Consider the following 11,487-nt stretch of genomic DNA (forward strand, 5'->3'; position numbering starts at 1 on the left):
TGTAGTACGTATTACTAATGGTAAGATGTACAAAAAAAGGATGGTCGTAAGTGCGGTTCACAGTAATTTGAACAGAAATTCGAATACGTCATAAGTTGGGACCTACCTGTATATGTCCACACAAAGAATTGTCTAAGAATGCTTTTAATCAGCTTTATCCATAATAGCCCAAACTGGAAACAATGAAATGAATGAGTAAATAAACCATGGTGTTTTCATGGAAACCCTGGTGGCCTACTGGTTAAGTGCTACGGCTGCTAACCAAAAGGTCAGCAGTTCGACAACAGAGAACCCCTGAGGGAGCAGGAGAACATTGGGATGCAGACCCCAAATTCTCATAAAAAGACCAGACTTAATGGTCTGACTGAGACTAGAAGGACCCCGGTGGTCATGGTCCCCAAACCTTCTGTAGGCCCAGGACAGGAACCATTCCCGAAGCCAACTCATCAGACGTGGATTGGACTGGACAATGGGTTGGAGAGAGGTGCTGATGAGGAGTGAGCTACTTGCATCAGGTGGACGCTTGAGACTATGTTGGCACTTCCTGTCTGGAGGGGAGATGGGAGGGTAGGGGGGTTAGAAGCTGGTGAAATGGTCACGAAAAGAGACTGGAAGGAGAGAGCGGGCTGTCACATTAGGGGGAGAGTAATTGGGAGTATGTAGTAAGGTGTATATAAGTTCTATAAGTGAGAGACTGACTTGATTTGTAAACTTTCACTTAAAGTTCAATAAAAATTGTTTTAAAAAAAAAAAAGGTCGGCAGGTCGAATCCACCAGGTGAGCCTTAGAAACTCTGTGGGGTAGTTCTGCTCTGTCCTGTAGGGTCACTATGAGTCAGAATCGACTTGATGGCAACGGGTTTGGGTTTTTTTTTCTTTTTGGTGTTTTCATGTAATGGAATACTAAGTAATAAAGAATGAGGTACACAACATGGATGAAATTCAGAAACATTAGCCAGTTACAAAAGAGTATGTGTTTTATGATTCCATTTATGTGACATTCAAGAGCAAGTGAAACTAATCCATGGTGATAGCAATCAGAATAGTGTTTGCCTGGGGAGGGAAGGGGCAGAAGGGAACCTGGAACCTTCTAGAGTGCTGGAAATACCCTGTATCTTGATTGGGGAGATGGTTACGGAGGTGTCTGTATTTGTCAGAATCCATTGAGCTGTATAGTTAAGTACGTTACTCTATGTAGATTAGACCTCAAAGTATTGTTAGCATAAAAAATAGTGAAAATAGCCCATCAATCATAATTAACATTGTCTGTTTTCTAAACCAGTATACAACTACCAAAGAGAATTATCTGTATTTCAGTATGACAGTATTTGCTTTTATTAATGACAAATGAAAATCTTAAAACTATATGGCTAACGTTAAAAAACAAAATTGTTTCTCTTCTGGTGAAAGCGGGGCCTGACTGCTTGCATCATTCCTGTTTGTTTTTCTCCTTCCAGATCCATTGACGAGATGAAACGGTTGGAGGAAATGTCAAGTGTGTTTCAGAGCTCTGGGGTTGAGCGACACTCCACAGAACCAAAATCCCAAACAGAAGAGAGTGCAGATTCAGGGGACAGAGAGCAGCCATGGGAAATGGTGATGGATAAGAAACACTTTAAGCTATGGCGGCGCCCAATTGCAGGCACCCCCCTTTACCAATACAGAGGTGAGCGCTAGCTTGGCTGCCTTTTAAGTGCGTTCCATGGTTGCCTAGGTCCTTGTGCCCTTTTAAACCATTCTGTTCTGACTGTTCTTCGAAAAATGTGCTGTGCTTTTCTGTCTGCCTGTTTTTGTTCTCTCAGATGACAAGAGTCCAGTGTAGTCCTTGCCGTAAGCCGTCTTTGTGTTTCTCTGCTGCCCCAACATGACTTCTGGTTTCTGAATCTGGCTTTAAGGTCTATCGTACTCTGTAATTAAAATGCATTTAAGCAATAGGAATAGGGTGAGTGATGCACCTTGTTCTTTCTTGTCATTCTAGTTTTTGGAACCTACACAGATGTGACCCCCCGGCAGTTCTTCAATGTTCAGGTGAGCTAATTTTTGTTCCCTGGTTTGGTGCTTCTAAGCCTAGAAAGCCAATTTCTACTGTCAGATGAATAATTTCTGTGGCTCAGATGTGACGCTGGCTTCTGTACATCCATCTAGCTCTTCGTGCCTCTCATTCTGTGTTGCACAGTGTCTGGGCAAACATTTGTTTATAATTTCTTCATCTGTCCTCTGGGGATGAAACCTGTTCTGCCTCCTTACAGGGCTCTTGGGGAGATAATGGAGGAATGAATTTGAATGCTTTAATGTATTTTATACAAAAATACAAAACAAAATAAAAATCCTCAGAACTGGACCAATGAGTAACATCGTGATAAACGAAGAAAAGATTGAAGTTGTCAAGGATTTCATTTTACTTGGATCCACTATCAACAGCCATGGAAGCAGCAGTCAAGAAGTCAAATGACGCATTGCATTGGGCAAATCTGCTGCAAAGGACCTCTTCAAAGTGTTGAAGAGCAAAGGTGTCACCTTGAAGACTAAGGTGCGCCTGAGCCATGCCGTGGTATTTTCAGTCGCATCATAATGCATGTGAAAGCTGGACAATGAATAAGGAAGACTGAAGAAGAATTGATGCCTTTGAATTGTGGTGTTGGCGAAGAATATTGAATATACCATGGACTGCCAAAAGAATGAACAAATCTGTCTTAGAAGAAGTACAACCAGAATGCTCCTTAGAAGCAAGGATGGTGAGACTGCGTCTTACATACTTTGGACATGTTGTCAGGAGGCATCAGTCCCTGGAGAAGGACATCATGCTTGGCACGGTACAGGGTCAGTGGAAAAGAGGAAGACCCTCAACGAAGTGGATTGACACAGTGGCTGGAACAATGAGCTCAAGCATAACAATGGTTGTAAGGATGACTCAGGGCAGGGCAGTGTTTCGTCCTGTTGTGCATAGGGTCGCTATGAGTCAGAACCGACTCGATGGCACCTAACAACAACGATGTATTTTATAAGGCTTTATAGTTTCATATTTATCATTTTTAAAATCATCTTTATGACTAAGGTGTTAAAGCTTCAGCCAAAAGAATTTAGACAATTCCCTGGAGTTCCTTGGGCCTTGTAGTAATTTATCTGACCTACAGTGTGACTGTGTGCTTAGATTGTATGTTTTGATCTTGTTCCACAGTCTAGCTCACCTGCCTGCATCATCAGATTCCTTCTGTTTCCCACGTAATTGGCTCTATTTAGAGTTAGTGGAGCCCTGGCAGCGCAGTGGTTAAGAGCTTGGCTGCCGTTCGAATCCACTAATCACTCCTTGGAGGCCCTGTGGGGCAGTTCTCTGTCTTGTAGGATCTGTATGAGTCGGACTCAACTCTACAGCAGTGGATTTGGTTTTGTTGTTTTTATTGAGCTTTGTTTCATAGCTTCCTTTATAGATACAAACGTGCGTTGATGAGCGTGGCCCAGGTCACCTAGGTATCAGTGTCTGGCTGTAAGTGGTTTTGCCTCTTCCCCTGCTCCAGAGTCACAATTCTGTGCTAGGTGAGTTGATGACCATTATCCACAGAAAAGTATTTGGAAGGCTTTTAAGGAATAATCTCTTATTATAACGGTTAACACGGTTGAACCTCGGAAGCAGTACTCTGACCAAAGAAGCCAGACACAGAAGAGGTCATATTGTAGAATTCCATTTAAGTAGTGCAAAAACAGGCAAAACAAACCAATGATGATAGATTTTCCCCGTTTTTGAAATTGTGGTAAAGTATGTATAACAAAACATTTGCTGTTTCGGTCATTTTTACGTGTGCATTCTCTGCACAGTTCAGTGACATTAGCTCCATTCTCCACGTCGTGAGCCATGCAGCCTTCGCCACGACTTGTTTCCACAGTTTGTGGTCACCCTTGACAAAGCCAGTGCCACATGGGCAGTACCTCTTCTCCCTCTCCCACCCTGCCCTGGCAACCACTCACGCAGCTTTGTCTCCATGCACTTGCCTATTGTAGATATTTCCTGTAGGGGGATCATACAGTATTTGTCCTCTTGTGACTGACATTTCACTCATCGCAGCGTTCTCAAGGGTCATCCATGTCATGGCATTGGCCATGTATTCGTACATCTTCTGTATTCAGGTCCTTCGCCCTTGTTTTGATTGGGTTGTTTGTCTTTTTGTTGTTGAGTTGTAGGTAGGAGTTCTTTATATATTCTGGATATTAAATTCTTATACGTGGTTCCCAGATATTTTTCCCCCTTCTATAGGTTGTCTCTTCACTTTTGTTAATAAAGTCCTTTGATGCACAAGTGTTTAATTTTGGTGAAGTTGAATTTATCTATGTTGTCTTCTGTTGCTTAGGCTTTTGGTGTCATGTCTAGGAATCCATCGTTGTAGACTAGGTCCCAAAGCCTTATCCTGGCTTTTGTTCTAAGAGTTTTATGGTTTTAGTTCTTAGGTTTAGGTCGTGGATCCATTTTGAGTTAATTTTGTATGTGGTGTGAGGTACGGGTCCAGCTTCATTCTTTCGCATTCTTTTCATTTTCTTAATGGTGCCTTGAGGAGCAGACGTTTCAAATTTTTGGAAACTTTTTATTTGGATGTAATTTCAAATTTACCGAAAAAAATTGCAAGGATAAAAATAGTGTAAGAAATCCATATACTCACATTTATCTGTTTTTAATGTTTTTCCCGTTTGCTTTACATTATGTGAATATACATAGTTTTTTACCCGAACCTTTTGAGGGTAAGTTACTTACATACATCATGCCCTTTTATCCCTGATTCCTTCAGTATAAATTTCCTAAAGTGAGGTGTGTTCTTTTACCCGACCATGGCACCATTATCAGAGTTAGTAAATTTAATGTTGATGCAGCACTGTTAGGTAATCTTCTGTTGGCATCCATCTTTGTCAGTTGGCCCAGCAATGCTGCCTTATAGCATTTTCCCCTCCAGTGCAGATCTAGTCAGATGACATTTAGTGGTCACGTCTCTTTAGCCTGGAATGTTTCCAGAGAAGGCCTTTGTTTCATAAAGATGAAGAGCTTCTGTTTGGAGACGTCTTTCCTCTTGAGCAGTGTGGGAAACGTTTAAGACAAAAACGAAAAGGGGGTGTAGGGGAGTGGTATCACCCAGAGTTCTACAAGGAAATTTTTTTCTTCCTGGATTTTTTGATTTGTTTTGTCAGACTCTCAGAACTAGTACTGAGCTATAACACTCACTAGTCATATGCAAACATGCACTTTCGCCTAAACACTCATCGATTTGTATTGAATTTTTATTGGTTTGGATGTGCATGTTTGTTTTAATTTGAAATTCCTTGATTGGTAGTGTTACCAGGAATTTAAAAAATACGCTACTTGCAGTTCTTTACTCTGAGGTGTCTGCTCATACTTCTGGACTTTTTGGTCTGTATAAAGTTTTTAGAATTGTCTCATCCTTATACTTTCTCTCACTGTTGGCTGTGTCTTCTCTGACACATCTATTGCAATATCTTTTCTTGCTCCTTACTTTGCTTCGTCCTTTTCTTTTTAGCCTTCACATTCAGTGTAACGATAATGGGCCTACAAACAGGAATTTTTAAAAAGTCATTTGTAATAAACTGTATACAGCCATGTCTCTCACACTTTGACACTGTCTTTGAGATCAGATCACTGTTTCCTCACAATAAGGTCCTTGAGTTGGAGGCCGAAGCACCTGGAGAACAGCTTTGTCATGGATCTCAAGTCTGCATGCTCTTCTCTCTTTCCGTAGCTGGACACAGAGTATAGAAAAAAGTGGGATGCACTGGTAATCAAGCTGGAGGTGATCGAGAGGGACGCAGTTAGTGGTTCTGAGGTTCTTCACTGGGTAACTCATTTTCCCGTGAGTATTTTTACTTCTGGTTTTGCTTTCTCAAGACTGTGATGCATAGCACTAATCCTGTCTCTTCATTTCTTTAGTATCCAATGTATTCACGGGATTATGTTTATGTTCGACGGTATAGTGTGGATCAGGAAAACAACGTGATGGTATTGGTGTCACGGTATGTATGATCGGCTGTTGCTAAGTTCCTTTAGCTGTGTCCTTCATTCACCGGCATCTGGTGGGAGGTTGTCTCTATTAGTGTCCTTACGTGTTCTCTCATATGATTCCCCACAGCCAGTACCTCACCCATTCCAGGTAGAAGGTGAGCATTCTCTGACTATCTAGGAAGATTAAGGGATGTAAACTTCTAGTTAAACAATTTCTTTAGGTTCCTTAATGTTGGTAATTCAAGAAAAAACAAAACGAAACTGTGGCTTCCTCAACACAAAGCCTAATGAGCCATAAATTTACCAAAAGACCTCAGTTTATTTTTAGAACTTAGTTGTGTTCACTCAGCCTAGTGACTCTACTCTTTGTTTATTTTAAAATTAGAGTTAGCTTTTTAGGTCATCTTTGGTCTTTAGCACCCATGTTGTTTTATACATAGACGTCACCGAGAGTTCACTTCACATTTTCTCCTCCTCACCAGAGCTGTGGAGCATCCTAGTGTACCCGAGTCTCCTGAATTTGTGAGGGTCAGATCATACGAATCCCAAATGGTTATCCGTCCCCACAAATCATTTGATGAGGTGAGTTTTACATCATCCAAGATGATGTGTGGTGGCTCTGGGTTTTTCTCAAGAAATTCCTCTCAGCCAAATTCAGGAGGGGCTAAGCTGCTGTAGGGCATTGGTTTCCAACTTGGCATAAATCAGAGTCAATTAAATGTTCAGTGAAACACATTGCTGGGCCCCGGCCTCAGAGGTTCTGGTGCAGTAGGTGTGGGGTGCAGTAGGTATGGGGTGCAGTAGGTGTGGGGTGCAGCCCAGGAACCTTCATTTCTGACAGGTTCCCAGGTGAGGCTGATGCCACGGATCTGGGCCCACATTTTGGGGACCCCCAGCTATAGGGTGACAGAACTGGAAGATCCCTGGGACCGAGTGGTGACAATCTGAGGGCTCCCTTTTTTCTGAGAGGCAGCTGTTGACTCACTGCCTGGTCATTAGTAGTACCTTAGTTTCCTAGAACTGCTACAATAAGATACCACTAAGTGGGTGCCTTTAAAGAGAGAGATTTATTTTCTCACGGTTCTGGAGGCTGAAAGTCCAAATCAGGGTCTCAGGAATGTCGATTCCTCCCCTGGTCCTCTCTCCTAGTTTCTGGTGGCAGCTGGCTTTGGCGCTCCTTTGCTGCTTACAGATGCATCTGCCTGTCTTGTCACCTGGAGCCTATATTCCTTTGTGTGTCACTCCACTTTTATAAGACTCGACTCGGGAGGCATTACAGCTAGGACCCACCCTGCTCCAGCCCCGTGTCCAAACAAAGTCTCCGTCACAGATACAGGGACTAGGACTTCAGCACACCTTTTGGGAGGATGCAGCTCAACCCGTAACAAGAAGCATTTTTTTAGTAACAAGAGCAAGCTCCTTTTCAGTGAAAATTGTGCCACAATGAGCAGGGCACTTAAAATCTTTCTGGACTTGGGCTTTCTTGTCAGTAAGATGAGAGGATTGGACAAATGCCCTCTGCAGTCCTCCTTTAAAAATCTGCGACTTCTCTTCAAGAAAAGAGTATTTACTTCAGCTTTTAAACCAAATCTCTTTTGAGTGTATGTATTGATGCCAGTGGTTGCTGTTTTTAGTTCTATTTCACTTTATAATGGCTTCGTTTCTCCTCCTAACTTTTGCTAGTTTTAGACCTGGATGGATATGTCCTTCTAGTTGGCATTTATTGTTCTCATCAGATGGTTCTGTTTATACTTCCTGTAGAGGGACTTTTAAATGGGACAGAGAAACAGTGCTTCCCCTCAGTCAAAATAGTGTTTGACTCTCATGTTTTTACTGGAAGACCTGTGTGTCTACCTCTATGTTATTTCTAGAGCAGTACTTTTCAAATCACGGATTGTTACCTATTAGTGGAAGATAAAATTAATTTTGTAGATTATGACCAGTTTAAAAAAAAAAAAGAATAAATGGAATAGAATAGAAACTACCTGAGTGCATCTCACATAGTGAGAGTATTTCATGTTAAGCCTTCACCTACAGCACAATTTTAAAAAAAAAGGAGTACTTCATGAAACTTCTGTTTGGTTACACAGGTGCGAGAGAGCGTGTGTGTGTACACTCAGCATATAGCGCACTTGTGGCTAAGATTTAGTCCAGCAGCGTAGTAAGGAGACACAGCCAGCTCATAGGGATAAAGACAGAAGCAAAGTGGAGGCTCTCAGGTGCAACCTGCACTCCCCTTCCATGAGGCGTCACCCAGCTACACGTGTGCGATGTTGCTGCCCAGGGAAGCCCGTTAGAGACTCAGCATCCAGGGTTTTTGCTGGAGGCTGGTCACATAGGTACTCTTTGCCTAGCACGTACCAAAATTCCAGACCCCCAGAAGGAAAGCAGGTGTTCAGTATAAGCCACAGCGAGCCACCCTTGTCAGTAACTGTTGACTGGGAACACTGAGAGCCAAGATTCCAGGTGCCAGCCAAGGGCCAACCTTGCAAGCAGGCCTTTCTAAAGATAACAGTCTTAAAAAAGACTGTTAACTCTTTTCTGCACAGGGTTTAAAAAAAAAAAAAGGCAGTCTGCTGGCCCACAATCAGAGGGTGGTTATTCTGTCATACTGGATATGGAGGTTGTAGCAGTAGTTCAGGAACCTTCCTCATCTTTGCTGCTTTTCATTTCCAGAATGGCTTTGACTACTTGTTGACATACAGTGACAATCCCCAGACTGTTTTTCCCCGCTACTGCGTTAGTTGGATGGTGTCCAGTGGTGAGTGGAAACTTCTGTACAGGGTCTGGAACCTGGGTGGAGCAGTTTGTTTTTCTCTGGCTTCTTAATGGCAGCAAGGAGATTGGTCCTTGTCTCACTGGAGTCCTGTTGGGGAGAATTAAATGTCCTTCAAAGTTCATTCTTGAATACTTTGAAGATATCAAAGCCTGCAGTCCGGGTTTGGAGGGATGACAATTACAGGGTCCCAGAAAGGAACTTGTGCCCAGAAAGTAGTTTTAAGAACATTTGCTTCAGTGACTTAAATATGGGCCATGTACATGAATGGATTTTTAAAAAATTTCTCCTCCTTAGATGGTACTGGGGACTATAAAATCTGGCAAAGAAAATGTGGCTGTTGTAGGGTGGACACCTGGAGACAGGCAACGGCCTGTCTTCAGAGGCTCACATCACGGCTGTGATGGCATCTTTCCCTCTTGAGTTCTCGTATCAGAAAGCACCCTTATGTGAATTTCTTGCTTTTGGTTGTCTGTAGGCAGCTTCTTCTACCTCAGGGAAGAAGAAGGAAGAATATGAGAATGGAGAGGAGATGGATGTTTCTCCTGCACGTTTGTCTAAATACGATTGGCAGCTGTTTAGGCTATGCTGTTACAAACCAGAAAACCAAACCCATTGCCATCAAGTTGGTTCCGACTCACAGTGACCTGATAGGAGAGGGTAGAATTGTCCCATGGTTTCCAAGACTGTGATCTTCACAGAAGCAGACGGCCACGTCTTTCTCCCTATGCCCTGATAATTGATATTTAATCACCTGAAAGAGAGCCTTTGGGGATTTATCTGGCCTGATCAGTACCCCTTTTCAAAGGATTAGGGGTCATGGGTTGTTTTCCCTCCCTATACATTCTGGGAGGCAGCTGTCGCTCACAGGTGGTTCCTCAGGCATGAACTCCCTACCGCCAAAGGCACAGGGCCTTCTCATTTTGAGCCTACTCCTGGTTTATATATCGGCCTAACCACATTTTCCCCCCTCCTGACAGGCATGCCGGACTTCCTAGAGAAGCTGCACTTGGCCACTTTGAAAGCCAAGAACATGGAGATCAAAGTAAAGGACTACATCTCATCTAAGCCTCTGGACATGGGCAGTGAAGCCAAGGCCACTACCCAGTCGTCCGAACGGAAGAAAGAGGGTAGCCATGGCCCTGCCCAGATCGAGTATGCCTGAAGGGCTTTGGTATGAGGAGGGACGGGCTGCTTCTGCTCCCCTTTCAGTCCTTTATCCCTCTGCCAGTACATGTGGGTGAGCCACGTGTATTACAAGGCGTCTGCTGGAACTACCAGTGGGATAATTCAGTAACTGGTGTTTGACTTCATTCAGAGCCCTGACTGGTCTTACTCAAAACACAGAGAAGAAGGCATCCCTGGGGACGTTGTCAGATCCTCAGGGCAAGCATTTTGAAATTCAGTATTTCACTGAGTTAACCTGCAACAGACCTCTCACCTCATGCCAGAAGGGGACGATGTCCATCTGCTTCCTCTGAGTTGTTTGCTGACATTCCATTTGCCACCATCAGTTCTGCAGTGCTTTGGAGTCCCTTCAGTTCTGAAAGTCCAACTGGAAAGTGTAGCTGGCTGCTTGATTCTTTCAGGGAGGGGGTTATTGGGAGTGCTCTTGGTGTAATGGTCTTTAGTATTGAATGAATATGAAATACTACTTTGTGGTGTAAGTGCCTTGTCTTCACCTTGGTTTTGTCTTTGGGAGCATAAAGGCTGTACCAAGAAGTTTCTCTCCTCACCTCCTAGAACTTCCCCACTGACCCACCCTTAGCCATAGCAGTTTCCTTTGAGTCTGGCCAGTTCTTCCTTCAGATGTTTTCATTTGGATTATTGCCTCCTTCCTAACCTTTCCCCCTTTACCAAGAGCACTGGGAGATGAATCCTTTTAGACAGTAGCTTTCTGCATCATCGGTGTTGTGATAGGGTCAATGGAGGTGCTCAAAACGTTACATATAAATTTAGTGGGGTTTTTTTGTTTTGTTTTTTTAATCTTGTGTCAAAAGAATGCGTTGGGGAGTTGGTGTTTCTTCACGGTCTCACTGTGTAGAAGATACCAGTTTGTTTCACACGCTGTTTTCCACACTTCAGGTTTGCCTGAGTGTAAGGACGTGCCCTTCTCAGAGGCTGAGTGAGGACAGAGAAACGGGGGTGTGCTCCTCCCTCAGAGCTCTTAGAACTTTAGACGAGCTGTGTGAAAGGAATTTGGTGTAATCTTGCCCAGAATACTAATATAAGGGGTCTGTGGCTCTCTTTTTCTTCTGAAAAGTTTTTCCTCTTCCCTTCAGAGCTAAAATAAAATCAAACCATGTTCCACATCAGTTGGTGTCACTGTGGCCTCGCTGGCTTTGCTGCGGTCGTTGGGAGAATAGGGATCAAGTTTTAAATCCTCCCTCCCTTTTATTTCTAGAATTCCAATATCAGGATTTTTCCCCTTTTTTCTATTTGCTGCCCTTTTGTGACAGTGAAGAAGGATCTCAACCTGAAACTAATGTAAGCTGCTTCTTGACCGTTTTGCCCGTTTTGTGCCAAGGAAGGAACTGCACCGGTGCTTCCTGTCTTGCCCTCTCTGAGTCTGCGGCAGAGCAGAGAGGTACCTCGAGCAATCCCAGCTGCATTTTATTCATCACTTCTCATCTCCAGGAGCTGACCGAAGCCAGGGAAGAGTCGGGTTATGTCTGTGCTTAGCACCTGTGATTATCGGGGTGTTGGTGGGTGTGCAA

General features: G+C 43.4%; 1 protein-coding gene across 1 annotated transcript in view; it reads left to right on the forward strand.

Annotated features, from left to right (window-relative positions):
* STARD7 (StAR related lipid transfer domain containing 7) overlaps positions 1-11,085 on the forward strand; it is a 31,292-nt gene extending 20,207 nt beyond the window's left edge. Inside the window, exons 2-8 of the mRNA XM_049856718.1 lie at positions 1,457-1,665; positions 1,978-2,027; positions 5,735-5,845; positions 5,923-6,005; positions 6,477-6,576; positions 8,671-8,755; positions 9,751-11,085. Coding sequence (XP_049712675.1) covers positions 1,457-1,665; positions 1,978-2,027; positions 5,735-5,845; positions 5,923-6,005; positions 6,477-6,576; positions 8,671-8,755; positions 9,751-9,935 — 823 coding nt within the window. The 3' untranslated portion in view covers positions 9,936-11,085. The remainder of the gene's footprint in view (positions 1-1,456; positions 1,666-1,977; positions 2,028-5,734; positions 5,846-5,922; positions 6,006-6,476; positions 6,577-8,670; positions 8,756-9,750) is intronic.
* The last annotated feature ends 402 nt before the right edge of the window (positions 11,086-11,487 follow it).

The sequence above is a fragment of the Elephas maximus genome, chromosome 17 (assembly GCF_024166365.1).
Source record: "Elephas maximus indicus isolate mEleMax1 chromosome 17, mEleMax1 primary haplotype, whole genome shotgun sequence".
NCBI classification, from domain to species: Eukaryota; Metazoa; Chordata; class Mammalia; order Proboscidea; family Elephantidae; genus Elephas; species Elephas maximus.